Source organism: Pinus tabuliformis, chromosome 6 (genome assembly GCF_031772625.1).
Source record: "Pinus tabuliformis cultivar Carrire ecotype Pingquan chromosome 6, CPIR1, whole genome shotgun sequence".
In the NCBI taxonomy this organism is placed as follows: domain Eukaryota; kingdom Viridiplantae; phylum Streptophyta; class Pinopsida; order Pinales; family Pinaceae; genus Pinus; species Pinus tabuliformis.
Window position 1 is genome coordinate 579609413 of NC_142292.1, and position 22955 is coordinate 579632367.

The 22955-nt window shown below is 34.2% G+C and overlaps 1 protein-coding gene across 1 annotated transcript; it reads left to right on the forward strand.

Moving 5' to 3' along the window:
• Nucleotides 1-12586: 12586 nt before the first annotated feature.
• LOC149259852 (uncharacterized) lies at nt 12587-14313 on the forward strand. The gene is made up of 4 exons (XM_089377754.1): nt 12587-12754; nt 12934-13196; nt 13340-13889; nt 13989-14313. Exons 1-4 carry the CDS (start codon nt 12612-12614, stop codon nt 14119-14121), a joined length of 1089 nt encoding a protein of 362 aa, XP_089233880.1. The 5' UTR covers nt 12587-12611; the 3' UTR covers nt 14122-14313.
• The last annotated feature ends 8642 nt before the right edge of the window (nt 14314-22955 follow it).

Below are 22955 nucleotides of genomic sequence, written 5' to 3' on the forward strand. Positions count from 1 at the left end.
CCACCAAAATCTTGTATAGGTTAGGATCCGCCTCTCTCTGGGAGAATCCAAGTCCAGTGAAATAACTGTCTATCCATCTGTACCAAGCACGTGGTGCTTGTTTCAACCCATATAGCGCTCTCTTGAGCCTGCACACATGCGACTCGCTGCTGAAGATCTCGAAACCTTCGGGCTGCTCTGTGTACACCTCCTCCTCAATGACTCCATTGAGGAACGTAGTCTTCACATCCATCTAATGAATGTGCCACCCCATCTGCGCTGAGAGAGAAAGAATCGTCCGTATGGAAGAATACCTTGCGATAGGTGCAAAGGTCTCCTCATAATCGATCCCCTCTATCTGTGAAAAGCCTCGAGCAACAAATATTGCCTTGTACTTCTCCACACTCTCGTCAGCTGCCTGCTTAACTTTGTAGATCCATCCCAAACCCACCGCTGATTTCCCCTCCGATCTTGGGACAATCTCCCATGCACTTTTTCTGACAATCGAATAATACTGCTCCACCATGGAATCTACCCATGCGGGATCCTCCACAGCTTCCAAAAAAGAGGATGGCTCAGTCACAACACATTTTCTCACAAGAGCCATGTATCCAGTGTACTGATCAGGTGACTTTCTCTGTCTACATTGGGCTTTAGGTGGTCCTACAACCTTCTCTGCATCTTGAGCCAGTCGCTCAGCTTCTGTCATGCGCTTTCGCCCTCTGATGGTTAGCGTTGCACGAGTGGTCTCTTCCACTCCATGAACTTCGTCCTGTGGTTGATCCATGTCCTGAAGCTCATCCTTAGGAGCTAATAGATCCTCATCTACATGTAAGTGTGGCTCCCTCCCAAGCGAACACTTCATGGCTTTCTCCTCCTGAAATTTTATATCCCGTCGCACAACAGTCTTGCGACTGTCTGGAAAATACACACGATAGTTGTGGGGCATATCAGTGTACCCCAAAAATATCCCAACCTCTGCGGTTGGCTCCAAGTTCTTCCTGGCATCCTTCGTCACATGCACGTAAATGTTAGCACAAAAAATCCCCAAATAAGAAATATCAGGCCTCTTACCAGAATAAGCCTCCTCGGCTGTACTCATGCCAAGTATCCTGTGAGGACAATGGTTATGAACATATAATGTAGTATTGCATGCTTCCACCCACAAGTGAAGGGGTAGGCCCTGATCATGCAACATCGCCCGTGCAACACCCACGATCGTTCTGTTCTTCCGCTCAGCAACCCCGTTCTGTTGTGGGTTATGGGGAGCTATGAGCTCTCTTTGAATCCCTTCTACGCTGCAGAAGTCCTTGAAATCGCCAGAGATGTATTCACCACCATTGTCACTCCTAAGAGCCTTCACCTTCTTCCCCGATTCCTTCTCGACCAGTGCTTTGAACTCACAGAACTTTGAGTATGTCTCACTCTTCTTCTACATGAAGAAGATCTAGCACTTTCAAGAGAAATCATCAACAAAGATCACATAGTACCTGTGATTTTCTGTCGAAGCAACTGAGAAAGGTCCACACACGTCTGTGTGAATTCTCTCAAGGATCATCATGGTGTGACTATCCTACTCGTGAAAGGTGGCTTTCACAAATTTTCCCAAAGTACACCCATTGCACTGATCTTATTGTGCAAGAGTGCCTTTAAGAAGCCCAGTAGTTATCTACTGCAGTATCTTCAAGGCTCCATGGTGAAGGTGGCCCAATCTCCTGTGCCACAGCTCGCCCTCATCCCAGCTCACCAATCCTTCTGCTTTGCATGCCATTGCTGCGCAGCCATCTACATGCAACTGATAAAGGTTCCTAACTCGAACCCCTATCTTTCGGGTTTCTCCAATTGTCTTACTGCGCAGGAAAGCCTTTCCCTCACTGAAAAAAACATCATATCCCTTGTCTTCTAACATCGTCACAGAGATAAGATTCTTCTTCAATCCTCGAACATGCATCACTTCCTTCAATATGAAGGGTTTACTAGACTCCCTCTCAAAGGAAATGGTACCGATACCGATCGCACTGTATCTACCATCATTGCCCATCTCGATGTGCACTCCAAGATCTTTCTCCTCCAGATCAAAAAACAAATCTCGATCTCCTGTCATGTGAAAAGACGTACCACTATCCAAGAACCATACCGATCCCATCACACTTGATACCAAGCATGCGATCAATGAAAAATCAAGCTCAAATTGCGAGGCTAAGGCCTCTCCCACTACAGATCCAGCAACTTGCTTATTTTTCTTCTTCTGCGGACAATTTGTGGCATAGTGTCTGTGCTGGTGACAGTGAAAGCACTTCACCTTGAACATGTCCTGCTTCTTGCCTTTCGCACCGGAATGAGAAGCTTTCTTGTTCTTCCCCTTCTTTGCTTTGGCAGCTAAAGCACAATATTCTTCATCAGGTGCCTTTGATGAAGATCTGTCCCTGGTATTCTGCCTGATCTCCTCCTACACAAGATCTAACCAAAGTCTCTCCCATATTGCAATTTCTCCTGACCATTGACAGAGTCCTGATAGGAATTCCAACTCTTCGGAAGACCAAGGAGAGCCAAGCTCACCAAGTCCTCATCATTGATAGTCACCCCCACACTTCCCAGCTCATCCCTGAATTGAGTGAACTTCGTGAGATACTTGGGCATACTGTCTCCCTTCTCACACTTAATGTTTCTGAGTTTATCCTTGAGTGCCAACTTCATGTGGTCAATATTGCCTTGGAATAGATCTGTCAACGCTTTCCACATAAAGTATGGAGGAGCCTTTCCATGCAGGCTGAACACAATGTGATCCTTCACACCCTCCAACAGAATCCTTCGACACTTTGCTGTCTTCTTTTGCCAAGCATCAACTTGAGAAATATCAGTAGCCTTTGGGACCTCAGCCTCTATGAACTCCTTCAACCCATTATCATCTAACACCGCCTCCATCCTATCTTTCCATGCAATATAATTCGAGCTGCCCTCAATAGCATACTCCAATCGAAATCCATTGAAAGACATTGCAACGTTGACACCAAGAAAACACTGCTGCAAATTCGAATTCCACCAGCTCAAAACTCAACTGCTTCTAATCTAAAATTCATGAGAAAAAATTATTTCTCGTACAGAGATCGACTATATGGGCTTTTACCAGATATCTCACCTTCCAAAGGAAGGATGAATCCAGAGGTTACCTGGCCCGATTACAGACTCTGCCTGAAGATATAAAATGTAAACACTTTCTGAATAATAGATCTGATGATCAACAACTCTGATACCATGTAGAAATTTTGAATAATATGACACTTGTTCATAGAGATTATCCTGATTATACACTATTTCTGAATACATGCATAATACATAACCTCTTGTACGTTGATCATCAATTTAGTAGCATTAAAAACAATGAAACATCAATCGCATGTGCACATTAACAAAGTATGTAACCCGGGGAAAGCATACAGCTGAAAATCCCACACTATCTGTATATTATAATGATTGAGAACATGTAACAATACATAGTACAATACTCCTCACAAGTACTTAGTACTATCTCCACTTGTTACACACAAACTAGCTCAGATCTGAATCAATCACAAGTTCAAATCTCTTCCATTGCTTGCCTGCCTCCACCGCGCAATCCTACATGAGAAAAATGATGAATGCTTGAAGAAAAACTCATTTTTCCTTGGCTGAACCATGCAATCCTCATTGGAAATACTCAATCCATGCATGTGCAAAATCTCATGCACAACTATAGTCACAACTGATAGAAATCTCAACCTCTAACACCTATCTCCACTGAACTGTCCATGCACTGAGTTAATTGATGTATTCTTTAGTTGCTTTATGAGTTAATAATTAGTGAATTAATTAAGAATTAATTCACATCACTCATCACTAGTGTATTTTCAGTTAAACTAAATACAACTAGTTCAACCAAGTCAAACTGAACACAACTCCATCAACTCCTCAATCAACTCCACCAAACTCAACCACATGAGTTCTAACTGAAGTCCACCATGCAATAGCTCAACTGACTCATAAGAAAAGCGTATTTCCTTCTGACAGCGGCATGTGCCACATCTGTAGCTCAAACTGAAGTGCTCCAAGAGGATAAGATAATGTTTATAGTCCAAATATTATTATGAGTTAATAATATTCAATTGTTCTATTTTTAGCCTGGTAGTCTAAAAATAGAAACCGCCCATATGTCTAAAAATAGAAGTCCATCTATTTTTTCCAACATGACCAATCATCCACAAATAGCATCCTGCAACTCATAGACCATGATCCATATGTCTAAAAATAGACTTTGTGCCAAAAATAGCCTGCGGGCCCACTCAGTGAAGGCGACTTCTTTCCACTAAGCTCAATCGTCTTGTTGCATTCTCAACATATAACATGATGTGATTTTATCTTTGTCTCTTGTGTAGAGGATTTGTGTTACATTTCTTGATGTAAAAGGGTATCTAATAACCCCATGCATGGGTCCAATCTGTAGTGTATCACATGTATTGGTCATATACATGTATATGTTAGAGTATGAGGGTGATAAAATTGGTTTTCATTAAACACCATGCATTGGCTTTAATATCCAACTTTCCCTAGTAATGTGGTGTATAGGAAATAAATGTGAGACTGCTGGAAACACGTGGAATTTACGTCCCACTTAGCAGTTGGTGTTGGTTCCACACCAGGGGTAACCATGTGAACTTCACATGGCATCCTAGCAATGATGGGCTATGTTTAACACAAATATCTAATCGTGGGAAATAATTAGGGTTTTAGATTGACTAACCCTATTGTCCGCTTATTTTCACCATTGTCATTTGTTTTAATCCACCACTAGAGCATCACACCATTTGTTATCACTTTGAGTTTTGTTTGTAATGTTTCCATGTAGTCTCTATACATAAGTCAAGTGAGGATTATTTAAGGTATTCAACCATTTCACTATCTTGGTTTCGATGGTGTATATTATTTTTTCTATTCGCAAGGTCACATTCTTGTTTCATTATGTTATTTTATCCTCTATTTCTTTAGAGGCATCAGACCACTTATCCAGGAATATTTATTCAATGTCCCAAGTAATTGTAAAAATGAGGTTTACATTGTCGAGTTCCCTGCAAGTATATGCTCTTTAGTTTTTCATGGATTTTTGGGTTATTTAAATTAAGTTGGTTTCTTATTCTAACCCTCTCTACACCTTTTATTGTGTAGGTATACCCAGGTTCTCTTGGTCGAGGTGTCTACTACATTGCCCCATTTTCCCTTCCGAAATGAATAACTTAACCCTTGTCTCTATTGCTAGAGAAATGGGTTAGGTTTTGATATCTGAAATCGAGCACAATAATTGGGCTTACATATATTATTATCATTACTTTTTCAAATGCTCATTTCACTTCATGTCAATGTGATCTTCCCTCTTGGGTGTCATTCATGTCTAATGGATGTTATAATTATGATGGTTACAACAAATATAATTTTTGGTAAATTATTTTAGTACGTTTCCTTCCCCTTCTAATTTATTTTAGCAATTTGGGTCTGTGGCTTGATGTAGCCATTGTGACCCCTTTCTTTTTCCTCATCTTAGAGAAATGCTCATTCTATGCTTGCATTCTGCCAGACTGTGACAATATTTCGTTTAATTCAAATGCAACCGAAAAAATTTCATTTTGTTTGGACGGTATGGATTTAGTTGTTTTTCTTATGACTTGGCTTGCACTACTTTACCAACTTTTATTGTGCAGGTCTCTTGAAGATATGAACACTTATCCTATCACTCGGGTTATATATATATATATATATATATATATATATATATATATATATATATATAACACTAGGATTAAAGGGCACCCACCCTTCCGGTTAGGCAAGACTATCACCTGTTATTGTTTTTAACATTCTAAATGTTATTGCCTCTATGACATTTTCTTTGAGTTCTTGCTTCTTAACATTTTGTAATTTAGCTTCATTAGTCAGAATACAACTCATATCCATTCTATGATATTTATGAGTTTGTAGGGAATCAGTCCCCATTCCATATATCCTTATTTGATAATTTAGTTGCTTTCCTATTTATACTCTTACATAAAATTTATTGTCTATGTATATATATATATATATATATTGTCTATGTATATATATATATATATATATATATATATATATATATATATATACACACAATTGAATTCTCATAATTTCTATGGACCAACAAGATACCATTTCCATGTATCTACTCTTGGATGTACTTTGTTACATGGAAATCTAGGAATAATATGAAATTGCAACCTTGCTCATATATTTCCTTAATATAAAGTTCTTTAATATTTCTTCCATGACACATCCTACACTCCATAATCTCTATAGTGAATCCTCTTCACTGTGTGAAATACATTCTTTCCTCTTTTCAACACATATGCACATTAAACAAGGAAGAATCTAAATGTGCATGTACCATATAATTTTCTCTAACTCTTATATTTACTTATACAATACTAAATTCACAAATCTACTATATGTATATTGTATGATATTTTATTTAGGATTTATTTGAAGAATAATTTGAATACGTGCATGTATAAAGAAATTTGTATATAGCAATGATTACATGATCTATTTTCCATACCCATACAAAATGATTTTCATACAATTATAATTAACATATTAAAGAATATTGGTACTATGCATGCAGAACTGAACATATGCAAAGGTATATGACATCCACTTCTTCCACTATTCTATAACCTGCATACCATTTACCATTCAACATCAAGAATAAAACATAAACAAGAATCTAACCATAATTACTACTTGGAAAACCTTCAGGAAGCAAGCATGTCCCATCCAACCATGAAATCCCTCTACTAGTTCCCCCAAGCTAAGAACTTCCTTCTCTTCAGAATCCACAACCCTTTGATTCCTAGGTGGTTTATTTTATAGATTTTTCTTCCCAACATATTTTAGCAATGTCCTTCTTTAGGTTCTACCAACCTTCTGCACAAGCCTTTTTGTTTTAATTTTTTTGAAAATATTCTTTTATTTTTCTTTAAAACATTCATTTCTCTCCAGCAATGCTTTATTCCATCCCACTTAGTATTTATCTCCAACTAAGTGATTAACATAATCCTTCTCTCCCACTATGTTAATTTAATTTCTTTTTTATTATTTTCTCTTAGGGATTTTTATGAGACTCTTAGATAAGGTCCATCATGTGGAAATGACCACCAACAATGTTTTCTAAGCTGGAAAGAAGTATTCTACACTCTAGTTCTCTTTCCTAAATATTTCCCAGAAATTTATTTATTAACTCAAGTAATAATAAAATAATTGCATCCTCACATAAATCTCATGATCGCTTTCATCACCATTTAATCCAATAATAGTTCCATCTTTAAAGATGGTAAATGTCTAAAAAGAAGAGCCATAGGGGTGTTACAATCTCCCTCCCTTTCTCATCTCTCAATATCCCTCCCCTCCTTCTCTCTTTCATACCTCCCTCTCTCTTTCTCTCTATTTATATCTCACTCTCTCTATCTATATTTTTTCCATTCTTCATCTAACTCCCCTGCATATCTATCTCTATTCCCCTCAATATCTATCGCTCTCTCTCCCTCTCTCCACCTTTTCCTATATTCCCAATTACTCTCATTCCCTCTCTTCCTAACATTATCTCTCTGGATCTCTCTTCCTCCCTCTCTATCACCCCCCTCTCTCTCCCACTCTCTCTCCGCTTCACTCTCTATCTAGACTCTAGAGATATCTCTTTATCCCTCCCTATCTCCTCTCTCTCGCCTTTTTATACTCTCTCCCTTTCTCTCCTCTCCATCACTATCTATATGACCCTCCTCCTCTCCTTCTCTCTCTCTCTTTCACTCCCACATTTCCATTCTCCCTATCTTCACCATCACTCCCTCTCCCTCTCTCCACCTTTCCATCTCTCTTTATATCTCTCTTATTCCTTATTTATTCCCTCTCCATCATTGTCTCTATCTCCCTCCCTCTCTCCTCCTCCTTCTCTCCCCCATTCTCTCACCATATCTCTTCCTATCTCTCTCATCATTGTCCATCTCTCTCTATCTGTCTATCTCTTCTTCCCACTCTTCAACCTCTAGCACTCCCCCCCCCCTTCCCTATCTCTCACTCTATCTCTCCTTTCTTAATATCCTTCCCCTCCTTCTCCATATCCACCCCTCCTCTCTCTGTATATCTATTCTTCCCTCTCTATTCCCCTTCCTTCTCTATCTCTAATTCTCTCTACCTCCCTCCTGCCCTATCTCTCTATCTCACCCATCTACTCTATCTCTCTCTCTATTACAAACACCCCCTTCTCTCTCCCCCCTCTCTCTCCTTCTATCCTTTTCTCTTACTTCTCCCCCTCACTCTCATTCTCATACCCTTCTTCTATGTCAATCTTCATCTCTCTCCATCCCTCTCTCTCTCTCTCTCTCTCTCTCTCTCTCTCTCTCTCTCTCTCTCTCTGTGTGTGTGTGTATGTGTTTGTTCTCCTCCCTATCTCTTCCCCTATCTCCCACTTCCATATTTTTCTCTATCTCTCTCTTATTCCCTCTTCCCCCATCTCTATTTCTCATTTCTCCCCCCGTTTTACCTTTGTGTCCCTCTATCTCTTTCTCTCCTTGAACCCTATGTCTATCTCCCTTCATATATCCTTATATGTATCTCCCTCTCTCATTTTCCCTTCCTCACTCCTCCCCCCACCGACTCTCTACCCCACACATCATCTACCTATCTCTCACTCTTCCCACTCCATTCTCTCCCTCTCTCTCTTTCTCTGTCCCCTCCCACCACACTTACACACGTTCTCTCACTATCCTCTTCCCCTCTCTCTTTCAACACCTCCCCACAAGAACCCCCTTCCAACTTTGTCTCTCTCTTCCTCCTCGTGTTGATAATGACTATCTCTCTCCCTCTCCCTTTCCCATCATCTTTCATTATCACAACCTTTTTTACTATCAGTCACTCTCTTACCTCATTCACCAACTCATTCTTCCCAACCCCACCTCCTCTCTTTATTTGTTTCTCTCTTTATCTCTGTTTCCCCCATTCTCCCTCTCTCTCTTTTTGGAAAAATAGATATGCACAAGAACAATCTATTTTCTAAAGTTTTACAAATTTTTGTAGCAAGATTGTATCATTTAGGCACTCAAAGGCTTAGCTACCTATATGCATTATAATTTGCATGAAATGTAACATACCAATGAATCTAGGAAAACCCAAAATTCACATAGTTACAGACAATTTCTCTAAAAATGATTATATCTTTGGTAGTCTAATGCATTTGTCAATCTTTCTTCTTTTAACACCATTTTCAAAATCATTAAGTACTTCTAATCATTTCTCCAAATTAACAAATTATTATTTTTTCAAATTTGAATCGCCACTAACCCATCTTGAGAGAACATCATTAACTTATACTCTAATATTAATAAAATAATAAAATTATTTATGCAGATGTGAAAAAAAAGTTAAAGAAAAAAACTTTACAGGTAAAAAAAATTAATTACCACTTTTGTGATAAAGATGTTCTCAAATTTATATGTCTTTTCTTATTTCTTTAATAAATTAATTACCTATAATAACTCATTTTTAATAACTATAACTTTTCCTCTTAAATTATGTACAATGAATATGAAGTGACTATATTGATTTCAAAGTTAAATAGTAATAAAAGAATTTACGATTGGCTTAAACAATATTTGTAGATAACCCATGGGGGCTTCACTGTGGAGTAATATCATATCACTTGCATTCATATTGGGGTATATATATTGAGGAAAATATGACATAATATAATGGGGGATATATAGGGGTAATGGGTTTTTATATTGGTAGGTGTAAAAAATGGAGCTCAAAGTTAATGAAAAAATATGAACAGGTATAAAAAATGTTAATGAAAAAATGGATACCTACAATATGGAGTGAAAGTAGGGTTTTTTTCAATTGAGAAGGTGTATTGGGTTTATATTGGTAGGAGGTTAAATAATGTGATTTTTAAAGGTATTTTCCAATATGTAGTCAAATTTGGGGCACTGTTTAGTATGTCAAAAATGCACATAATATGTTAAAGGTTCATTGAGTAAAACCCTGTGAAATAATCTTAACTTAGAGATTAAAAAAAAAATATTATAAAGGAATATTCATTTTTTTAATTATGGACTTAGTTGTGGTATTATATTCCAAATTTATATATATAAATAATATATTGCTTGCAAAAATACAAAATTTATTGAGATTAAAAAAAAAGGGATTATAAGTGAAAATATTCCCTATTATAAATCTTTGGCTTTAATATAAATGCCTTATAGTATAGTTCAAAACAAAGATCTTATAAACGAATATTCATGATAGATTTAGTTTTGGTATTAAATTTAAAGGTTATACATATCTAAATAATATAACAAGTCTTAAATAATTAAAAAAGCCAAAAACGTTAACGTAGAAGAAGGAAGAGTGAAGGGGATTATAATTCAAAATATTCCTTGGTCATTCCATCTTTATCACAAGATTCCAATATAGTGAGTACTTCTTCCTAAACAAAGTGAGGGTATCTGTCGTATAATTTTCGTTTGGAAACACTCCTCTTTAGAATTCTATACATTAGAAATAATAGCATCCTTTTCTGGTTTGAAACCCATAGCTATAATTCTAATTAATGCATAGAGGTTATAAAAGTGAATGCTAAGTTTCAATTATGTACAAATAGCTTGAGGGGTAAAAGTCGGATAATTTTCCCTATTATAAAGTTGTGAGATAATCATAAAGATTATTAAAAAACAAAAAAAAATCCTTTAATTTAACATGCATTGAAGTACTAATTAACATGTGAATGAGAAAAAAACAAAATAAAACAAAAACAAAGAATAAATATTAAATGATTGGCTATTATTTACGGTTTTCTTATCACCTAAGCCAAGAATCTTGAATATATATTAGATTAAAATAAGTTGTGAGATAATCATACAGATTATTAAAAAACAAAAAAAAATCCTTTAATTTAGCATGCATTGAAGTACTCATTAACATGTGAATGAGAAAAAAACAAAATAAAACAAAGAACAAAGAATAAATATTAAATGATTGGCTATTGTTTACGGTTTTCTAATCAGCTAACTCAAGAATCTTGAATATATATTAGATTAAAATAAGTAAGAAATTCAATTTAATATCTAAAATCTATATAATATTATATTTGCTTAGCGAATAAGGTAAATACGAAAGTCAACTTTACGAACACTCTGATTTAAAAACAGTAGTAGTTATTCAAAATAACTTAGAGGGTGTCGTGCTGCACGCTCCCCCAGCATAACTACATTGAAGCGCTCTATGTTAGTTTTCTAGGAATAAACTAATCAATTTTCATTTTTAAAACCATAAAAAGTTAAATTAGTCGATATCTCGGGTTAGATTGTCAAAATCCTACATTGAAGCGCTCTATGTTAGTTTTCTAGGAATAAACTAATCAATTTTCATTCTCAAAACCATAAAAAGTTAAATTAGTCGATATCTCGGGTTAGATTGTCAAAGTCCTCTGAAGTTAGTTAGAAGACTTCGAGAAGTTTAAATCTGAGTTCATAAATATTAATGGAATGGCATGCATTTTCTATGTGATTGATGGGAGACTTTTACATTTAATTATATAACAGTGGTTACACATATTACAGTGTTATTATGGAAATTTTTGACAATTTTCTACAATTTTTAAGAGCATGTGTTTTGTTTTAAGAAAAGGTAAACTATGTATGTTTTTGTAGATTTAGCTGTCAAATCACTTTTGGGAGATGGATCCCATGTTCCGGAAACAAGGGGGTCTCATACATCAATATGGTTTATGGTTTGGTGGTGACCTTAAAATTGAATAAAATAATAATAATAATAATAATAATAATTTAGAGTAGAGTAGCAGTGAAAGAGGTGAGTCCTTTTTCCCACAAACAAAGAGGTATTGTATACTAATATGATGCCAATATGGTGTATGGCTTCGCTGTGACCTTAAAATTAAATAATAATAATAATAATAATTTAGAGTAGAATATATATGTTGTTGTAGACTTAACAGCCAGATAACTAGAAAAAATGAATTCTTCATTCACAAACAAAATAATCTTATACACCAATATAGAACTTAAAATTAGATAATAATAATAATAATAATAAAATTACCACTCAATTCTCTACACCTAACTATATATAACATAAATGTATAACAAGCCATGTCACAAAGTTTCGGTTAAATTATATTTAAATCTTTACCATTAGAATTTTAATCCTAATCCTATTGGAATTTTTAATTACATGGTTGACGGATAATTGACATAAATGCTTTTATAGCATTGCTTAAGAAATTAATCATAGTTTTATTTAACTATATAAAATAATATTTCAATAGGCCCACAATTAGCTGTGTGAAGAATCCAACGTTGGCAAGTAATGTGATTGCCAGTTGCCCTAACATGTGTTTGCTATTATTTAACTAATTCTAGCTGTCCAATATTACACGTCAACGCCTCAAGAGTCAACGGTAGCCGTTCACAGTACAGAGCAGAAAAGTATAAATATGAAGAATCCATCCCCAGCACTTCGTCACTGCTTTATGTAACAAATTTGGAGGAGATATCCACTGATCTAAAATGTCTCTCTTCAACATACATAGCTGCTTCTTACTTACTCTATTAGTCATAGCAGTTTGCATTTTGAATGGTATTTCAGAAGCAGAAGCTGCCGCACCGGTGCTTCTGACAAAAAATTCAACCGATCCACCGTTTGGGAACTCGTAAGAATAACTCTCCAACTCTGAATACCATTCACTTATATATTTTCTTTGGTCGAGATTATTTTGACATGAAAGGCCACTACTTTTGTATGGGGAGCCTAATTGCATGCAATAAGTTTATCCAATAACTTGCACTTTCTATGAATCTGTGTAATAATTAAACGTTTGTTATTTTTCAGGCTTATTCGAACAGTGAATGCCTCTGGCGTCATAATTTATCTATGTGAAAAGAATTCAACTTCAGGTGTGCACCATTTAACTTATGTTACCGCACTGGCCACGCTCTACTCTCCCAATGCTATTCGTGTAAATGGGAATTTCACATCAGTGGGTTATCATTATTTCCTGCCTGAGCCTCTCGCTCAAGGCGGGGAGTACACGTTTGCGTTCAGCCTGGAGGCAGGAGACGCCATCTCGGCTATCCCCGAATCAACTGTAACAGGTAGGGCAACATTTTCTTTCTGTAACATGAAAATCCTCAGAAGCCGAACTGTAAAAGTTTGCTTATAATCTTTGAACTTGGATTATGATAGTTACCGTTTATTGAGAAAATGCTAATAAATCAATTGGTTTGTTTTGACACAGCCACTCTACTCGCTAGGAAACCGAGTATTACAGCAGATGTGCCTGATTTCCTACTTAAGCCCGTTTCGCACAGTGGGAACGGCAATGCGAGCTCGGTATCTTATGTACAACGAAGGCATGGTAAGGGCGGAGTTCCTTTAGCTCCTCAGTGTAATGTGGTTGGATCGCAACGCCAAATTCCATATTCTGCACAATATCTATTCTGGCAGCAGGATCGATCCCTCCCCCTGGGAATTCCTGCAGTGATAAGAGTTTCAAAGGATTTTAGTCCTCTTCTCAGCCTTTACTCGGAGGGAATCCAGTATTACAAATTCAATGGTTCTTCTTGGAATAATTTCAATGTATCAGCAGATCTATACAATTCTCCGGGCCAGGAGGTTGTGGGTCGGCACTATTTCCCTACAAAACCCGATCAAAATGGAGGACAACGCACGTGGGAACTGTTCATGCCTTTCAGTCAAGTGACTGCAAAGGTTGTGAGTTCAATTACAAAGGAATCTGATAGTATTGCCTGGAGTAAATTGAAGGCTACCAGTCATGGTGGAAACAAGTAAGTGATTTAACCCAATTGCTTTCACATTTTGATATCTGCCCAATTTTCCTATTTTCACTGCTGCGATAATGACACAATATTACTGTGGTCTTGCAGATATGGATTATTTCGAAACGTGAAATACGTGCAGAGAGTTTCTACTGTCGGAGGACTTCCTCCGTCGGGATCTGCCGTGGTAGGAGAGGAATACACGTCTCCCTATTCAGCAATCTATTGGTTTTATGTGTGATCACTCTTCTGATCCAATAAGGCAATGCCAGATTTAAATGTCAATGAATGATTTGGTCCTCTGTTTGATCACTCTTCAGACCCAATAAGGCAAAGCCAAACTTAGAAGTCAATGAATTTTTTGGATTATCATTATTAGACTGTTTAAAGTATTTTCGGTGTCGTTGAATGCTTTAATTTTTGTAATTAATTTGAAGTGACAATTTAATTTATTTGGCCGATCACTTGGCCACTGAGTACTTTGCGTCTGTTAACTCTCATTATAATTAAACTAATGGCTTAAAAAGAACCGTCCTAGACACAGCTAATCATAATAATGATAAATGTTCATTAATATGGTTTACTTAAATTTAAAAATATCTTTAAATTATAATATGTATTTTTTAATATGAAAATTAATTTAAGGATAAAAATTTGTATTTTTTTTGGTTTATTTTTATATTATAATAATTCAGTTTTTGAATTATTATAATAATTTAAATTAATTTTAAATTATAATATGGACTTTTTAATATGAAAATTATTTAAGGATAAAAAATTTGTACTTTTTGGTTTATTTTTATATTATAATAATTCAGTTTTTGAAAAGTTAAACATAATTTTATTTTCACTAATAAATATGTTATATAGGATAATTATTTTAAAAAATATGATATTTATATATAAATATATATATAAGTGTTCGATGATTATGATAATTAATATGATTGAGTAGGATTTTTTTTTTAAGAGAATGTGTTTTCATTTTCAAATAATTTTGAAAGTTTATTTTTTTTATTAATATTTTTTTTTTTTAATTTATAAAAAAATTATAATTTCATTTTTAAAAAATGAATGAGAATTATATTCCTTACATATATATGCCATGTGTAATATTATATAAAAAAATAACAAAAAAAAAAAAGCTAGCTAAAAGAGCTTACACTATAAATGTAGAGCTCCTCTCACCTTGTTTATATACATATTATACATCAATACATTTTAGTGCTGAAAGTTAAAAAAAGGACAAAGGTCATGTGATATAAGAAACAACCTTCATAAGCTTCCAATAGAGTAACAACCACAAATACAAAATGACAAATAGAAAAAGCTACTAAAAATACTGAAGAATAAATCAAGTAAACATAAAGTGATGCACATATTAAGTTGCAACACACCCCTTAAAGCGATCCTTATATAGCTGGTGTTTGAATCTAATGGATCTATCCATCTTCGTGCTCCATAATATTCCACATGTCGTGTTCCATACTGAGGCCTTTTTTAGAAATTTTATCCATAGTTTTGTTTCTTTCCCTATAAATGTGTTCGCATGTAAAATAAAAGAGAGAGTCAATAATTCCCATCATTTACTCCAAAATAAAATAATATTCTATAAAGATGTGATTTATTCAAACAATTGATAGTAAGCATTGGAGTCCCCAAAAATATGGATTTTTGTGAATCTTTGTCTAAGGAAACTAATAGTTGATTTTTGTAAGTTAAGTATTCTTTCTCATTGTTGGTCCCTCTTAGCAAACCAAAATTTTACTAAAAGTGTTGCGGCTTTGAGAGGTATAGGTTGTCACATTTTCGAGGATGAACTATTGAAAAAGGCCCAAGGTCAAGTTTTACCAATTAGTTCAAGTTTGAGCATTCTAGGAGAGGTATTTCCTTTTTCTTGGGGAAAGTGGCTTAATATGGAAAGGACTTTGACAATGATATGATTAGGGATCGATTACTTATCCCCAAAAATGTTGATATTACTGGCTAGCCAAACACCAAAAAATAATTAATGGGAGGCCTTTGATGGCATGACTATTGCGGTTCGAGCACAAGGATTTCCATACTTCTTCCAAGTTTGTACCTTCCCAAAAAATCAGATGACTGAAAATATTTCTACAAGTAGACCATACTTGTTGATAGAAGGGACATGAAATAAATAAGTGTGGGATGGATTCATCATTGCTTTTACATAGAGAGCACCATCCTAGTCTACTTATAAACCTTTTTTGTAAAATATCCCAAGGTTATGCCTTTCTCAAAATTAGGCACCACATGAACAATTTTGATTTTGTTGGGAACTTTACACATTAGACTACCTTCCTCCACTAGATTTTTTCAAGAGTCACTCTCTCATCCTGAAGAAAGAGGTAACCTAGCTTGGATTGTAGATTCTGAAAAGTGAAATGCTCCAAATGAGTTCATCATATTTGTTTGTTAATCCAATATGTCTAGCTAAGAAAGCTTGCAAATATGTCTACCATGGGCCACATAAACCCTCCTCTATTCCAAGCTCCCTAACTAATGGCCATCTTGGACACCAAATTGAGGAGGTTGTGGGATTTTCAATTTGAGACAACATTGTATAGCCTTTGTCTCTTAAAAAATTGATGAGCAAAAAGGGAAGTAGGTGGTTTTGACCATTTCCAGGCCATGGGTCCAAATCAATTCGGTCTTTGATCCCCTGCTAATCCTTTAGGGGAACCCATTGCCAATGGCGTCAAAGGATTTGAGAACCACCCTCTAGATGATTGATGAATTTATACTAGATTTATCAATCATTTGAATCCAATATTCTAGAGATCTAGGAGAAATGTATTTGTGGATGACCACCTGCATCCATAGGGTGTTTTAGAGAACCAGCTTCCATCCACATTTGGTAGCAAGGGCTTTAAAAAAAAGATGAATATTCTTCGAGCCATAGCCCCCATCACTTTTGGTATAAACCTTGTCATTAATATTAAACCCTATGATTAATATCATAACCTTAGTATTGTAACCCCTAAGATATGAAAGCATTAGTTTAATATATTAAACCCTAATATTATTATTACAAACCCTACAATTATAAATTTTAAGATTAATATATCAATATTATAAAATTGTAATATTATAAAACTCAATATAAAAAACCCTAAGATTAATATATTAAACCTTAATATTAGAAACCCTAGGATTAATATTACAGACCCTAAGACTAATATTGCACCATAAGATTAATATTATAAAGTTGAGGATTATAAACTTTAAGATTAATATTATAAACCCTCGAACTAATATTAAACCACCATTAATGTTGAGCATGCATTACCATGGTTTTTAAAAGAGTATTATGGTTATTACGGTTACCAAATATGACCATACTTGACCTTACTTTACCATGGTTGAACTAGGTTGCCAACAGTTCAGCATGACTGACCATGATTAATGAAGGTCGACCATGCTATATAAAGTCAACTATGGTTGACAATGGTTGACCATGGTTTGACTATTGTTAACCCTAACCATCCACTATAAGACTCCACAGCCAACCATGACCATCTGCTATGGTTCACTATAGGTCACTATAGATAAACCATGATTCATGAGGTGTGTATAATTCACTATGGTAGGCATGTTGATTATTGTTGACTATGATGCCCATGTGAACTATAGTTGATCATCTCAACAATAATTAACCTTAATTAAGATGTGTTAATGTATACATTAATTTATAGTTTAGAATTTATAAATATATAGATTACTATATTATTAAGATGTCATTAATGTTATATTAAACTTTTATAAAATAAACAATATTAAATTAGTGTTTTAATTAATATATTAAATTCTATAAACTCTATATATTAAACCCTATGTACTTTATATATATGCATTAAATATTTAATATTCTCAACCAACTTAAGCTAACATTAAAATATATTATAAATATATAATTTTAATTTATAAACTAATATATAATTAATAAATTATTAATGTTCAATTAATAAACCATATGATCATTTTTTTCCTTAAATAAACATTGTACACCATTATCATGATATTAATTTTTTATTTTTTTCATTAAATAGACATTGTACACCATTGTCATGATATTAATTTTTATAATTAAAAAGGGAGAAAATCAAAAAAAAATCTATATATGTATCATTTTTTTAAATCACAAATTAGTAACTTTTTAATATACAAATTGATTTCAATTTAAAAAACTTCAAAACAATTAAATAGTCGAAAATTCACAACTTAATTAGTAATTCTTATTAAATACATTAAATCAAAATTAAAAATTAATTTAAATTTAAAAAAATTCAAAACAATTAAATAATAAAAAGTTCACAACTTAAATTCCTAATTCTTATTAAATATATTAAACCAACCAATATAAAAAAGAAAAAACTTCGAAACCTAAAAAAAACTCAACTAAATAATTAAAAATTCACAAATCGGATTTAATGGACGACGCTTTTCTGTGTACAGAGCCCATTTAATACTAAATTCAATGGATTCCTACATTCGTTAACTATTGAAGCCTACAATGGAGATGCAAAACGTCTTATACAACATCATTGTTAGTACATAACTAGTTCAATTGTGTAAATGCCAATGGAAAAATTGGAAGCAAATGTAGAAAACCCTCTGGATGGTTGAAGTTGTAACTGGAGTTGATTTAAGTTGATTTATATAATGTAATATAAATTTAATATTGATGTATTTATTAGCTATTAATTTTTTAGTCAAAGCATTTTCTTAATGTTTATAGAGTTTCAAAGCATTAATGTTTATAGAGTTTCAAAGAGTTAAACAGAAATTATTGTGAAAATGTCATATATGGACATTTGTAAAAAGAAAAAAAAAAATGTAAGAAAAAAGAATTTAAATTTTTGTTTAAATCAAACTCCACCAAATAAAAAAGTCTGCTCTTTTGGAACTAGTTGGCCCAAGTCTCCAAGAACCACCTATTTGACCCTCTTGGACAACTATACATAAGAGGTAGTTTGACTCATTAGGAAGATCAGCCAATCATGCAACAGGAAGCATGTCTGAACCTAACAAAGAAGAAGAGAAGGATGAATTAAAGAAGAGAGAAAGTTAATCTAAAAGAAAAGAAAAACATATTATTCCTTTTGTTGACAAGAAATTGTGATGCGACAACTTGCACCCGTGAGGACATAATTCTATGAAAAGGACAAATTTTTATGTGCTATTGTAGGCATGAAATTTTAGGGGTTGAACTTTCAATGCTGGAACTTTAGGAAGATGAAATTTGACGTATTTACTTTGATTTTAGACTTGACTTGGAAGAGGGTTGGAATTGGAGTTTTGGTGGCAATTCTGGTTTTGGCGTTGGTCTTGGATATCTAGTTTTGATCTAATTCTATAAGAGAAGGATAGTTTGGATTTCCCCTTGTGAGGTTTTTGCCTTGTCTTGGAGCCTAATTTTGGTGTCTTTTATCTCTTTGTTTTTATGTTTAATTCAACATTTGAACAATTTATTGATGAAGAATACATAACAAATAATAAAAGGATATCTAACATTCACAAGTAATTATGAAGAAGAGGAATGGAGCTTTAAACTACTCTACAATTGGTTTCTCAACATGGTATCACAACTAGTAGATCTGAATTCTTTTGTGGCTAGAGTAAAAGATTCAAGTTATGTGGAAGATCTGAAATAGTCTACTCCAAATCTAAATCTTAGTCTACTTCAAGAGGTCTGAAATCTATGCCTTAGTCTGAATTTATTTCCATTCAAAATTTTCTTTGTCGTTTGAATGTGATTAGTAAACTAGTCCGGGAGGATTTTATGTCTAGACCTAAGGGAGAAAGTGAAGACTATTGTAATGAAGATATGAGCAAGTTTTATGGTGAAAATCCTAAACCAAGATGAACTCATGCCCAACAATATTCTCTAATATCCTAATCTAAATGATGCTAAAGCTTTGAAAATCTATTCCATACCAAATTTGAAACCTACTGTATCTTTGAGATATATATGTATGCAAAGAATTATACCAATGAATGAAATTAAAGCTTTGAATTATCCTATGGCAAAAATTATCTGAGAAAGAAATATTTGAACCTGTGTTAATGAGACTTATGATCCTAATCATATAGAAAAACATATATTCACTTAGGAGAAGACTATAATTGAATCTCATCAACATTAAAGCTCATTAACATACATACAACTGAGGCTACATGCTCAAGGAAATTTGGGAGGAAAATAAAAAAGGTCTGAGGCATAACCAAAAAAAGGGTAAAATATGAACCTATATCTCTGTGGAATATTTTAGGCACAAAATAGTACGAGGTATATCTCTAAGACATGTAACTAAGTGCTTTTCTAAGGCATGGAAATTTCTAAAGCATGGAAATAATGTTTTATCTCTTTATAAGAAGAGTTATGATGCCAAGAATCTGAAAGGTATATAAATTTTGTGGAAACACAAAAAATATCAAACCTCATCTCTGTGTTAAAATATCTAAATGATAGTCGAATCTATGGAAAAATAACTAGTAACAAGTTCGAAGATTGTGTCTCTAAAACAAATACCACTTGTTTGTGTGGAAGACTATATTCATGGGTCACGCAATGACATGTGCAAAAGACTAATGCCCACTATGATCTGAAGTTGACCTCGTTACAAATCATCGTGAAGGACATACCTATGACATTTTGTTTTTGCATCACTAGAAAGTCACCTTGCTGGATCAAAATTCTGTAAAAGGAACCGAAAATATTAAGCTCGTCTCTATGGTAACCGAGTTGAACTAATACAATACTACAATGTTACACCATGAAGAAAATCCCAACATTCATAAAAGTCCTATAATCTCAATATTTGTAGCTTTGCGAGGATATTTCTTGAAGCTAGTCGAAGAACCTATGATCAAAGGGCACCAAATCTCTACAACGTCTCTTTTGTAGAATGAAATTTTTCAGGATTCATTACAACGCCATAAGGATTATAATTCATATTCTAGTTTGAAGACGAAAAGTCTATAGGAAGAAGACGATATTTGAAAAAAATGAAAAAAAAACACCTCAACTACAGGGAACCGAGTCTCTAATGAAAGATGACCTTAACTCTGCGGAATGGATCAAGATTTTATAACTGATCTGGATAATAACTGAAGGTTTGAATGGGTAAGGTTGAAAAGGTACATCTAACTACTGTTTATTTAAAAGTTCTCTTGCGATGTCAATGATAACTCTGCTAGATTATGTCGAATCTATGGAATAACATGTAGAGAAAGATAAACAATCTATTTCTCTCTTGAAAGTTAGTAATGTATTATAAAAAGGGTCTGTAGAGATATATATTAAAGATCATAGGTATTTTACTAGTTAAATTATTTCCTTCAATATAAAGACTATGTTTCTCAAAATCAAGGATTGAAGTGAATTCCATCTCAAGTATAGAGAGCTTCTCAATAAAAAAAAATAAAAATTAGGATTTGAAGCTAACATTAGTATAAGTGTAGAATATGCAATTTTAAAGTATGGCGGGATATTGAACCATGTAGAGTTGGAAACCCTTCAAAAGTTCTGAATTAGAAAAACCTTAGGGACAAACCTTAGGACTAATCATTTCTACTTAGAAAAGGAACCCTAGTTCTTGGAAAAGACAAAATTGACATCATGAGTTTAATACAAGAAGTCCAAGATTAAGAGGGAGCTGACCTTCCTTAAAAAGACAAGTACTCTACATGTACTTTCTTTGATTACTATTATTATTTTGTTTATGCACTTTGATTTTGTTCTTTCATATTCTTCTAATAAAGCTTGCAGGAAAATAATTACCTAAGAGTTAAAACTTATTGACAGAATGTAGCAAAGCATGAAAACGTTCCTAGAAGAAGTAAATCAAGAAGGAGAAAGCAATTTGAAGTATGCATCAAAGAAGTCAATTGATGGTAGCATGAAAGCAAGACTTAATAAAATGTTAGAAGTTCACTTACCTCTATTTGAAAGAGGGAGTTGTAATATCTTAGATGAAAGAAATACTACTTGAAGTTTGGCAAAGAAGCTTGTGATCAAAAGGACAAATAGATCTATAGCAATACCCTTTAGCAAGAAGTTGAAGAATTATGATATGGTTGATACATCATTGTACCAATAGTTGAATAGTTCTTGGATATATTCGATTCAAAAACACTTTGATTGGGTTGATGATGATAGAGATACTACTGATGGTTGGGAAATGATATGATTTTTTAGAAGAGATTGAAGCAAAATTCTATTGTAATGTGAAGAAGGAAGATTAGTTGCAAAGAAATTTGTCTCCATAAAATTTTTGATGAATCACTTTATGACACGTTGGATTCAATTATGATATTAATCAAAGATGCATGAATATTTTCATAGAACCAGAAAGGTTGAAGTGCTTCATGAGTCAATAGTATGGTGCAGATAGCAACCACGAAGCTAAAACGAATCTCGACAGGATAAATGAGTAGTCAATGCATTAATGAAGTTCCTTCTTAGGGCATAAGATGATTATTTTTTAGACAAGCTCGGGCTTGTGAATATCTCCTCCCTGGTTGAGAGGGAATGGGGATCTCCTCCCTAATTAAGAGGGAGGAGGATGGACACCGTGTTCTCCGTTTGTCATGTACCATAGGCAAGGCTAACAGTAATAAGCCTATTACATGAACACTGGTAGGGAGAATGGTGAACTGGATAAGCATAATGGATGTACATTCTTGAGTCATGTATTGTGGTTGACTAAGATTAACATCCTGAGTTGGATACATGGACTTGGTAAGGAATGGTCTAGAGGACGTACATTTTCTTCGATTAATAAATGGTCCTATGAGGTCATTCCTTGGGAACACCTGGGTGGGGTATGTTCCTTAAGAGGCAGTGGTGTCCAAATTTATGCCTCCCAAAATTGGGCTTTGATCTAGTGGAGAGATAGAGCATACTTGTGAACACCTTTGTAGTTTGATAATGATGTTATGATGATGCGATCATCATTGATGCTTATCAACCAAAACCCTTTCCTATATGAATATTTCAACTTGATACTAACTTGTTGAGTCATTATGAATACCTCCCTAATTAAGAGGGAG

Bases quoted from the DNA above. Each gene is read 5' to 3' on its own strand.
- LOC149259852 (XM_089377754.1), top strand. From the start codon at position 12,612: ATGTCTCTCTTCAACATACATAGCTGCTTCTTACTTACTCTATTAGTC. The intron at 12,755-12,933 runs GTAAGAATAACT...GTTATTTTTCAG, and splicing joins GATCCACCGTTTGGGAACTC to GCTTATTCGAACAGTGAATG. The intron at 13,197-13,339 runs GTAGGGCAACAT...GTTTTGACACAG, and splicing joins CCCCGAATCAACTGTAACAG to CCACTCTACTCGCTAGGAAA.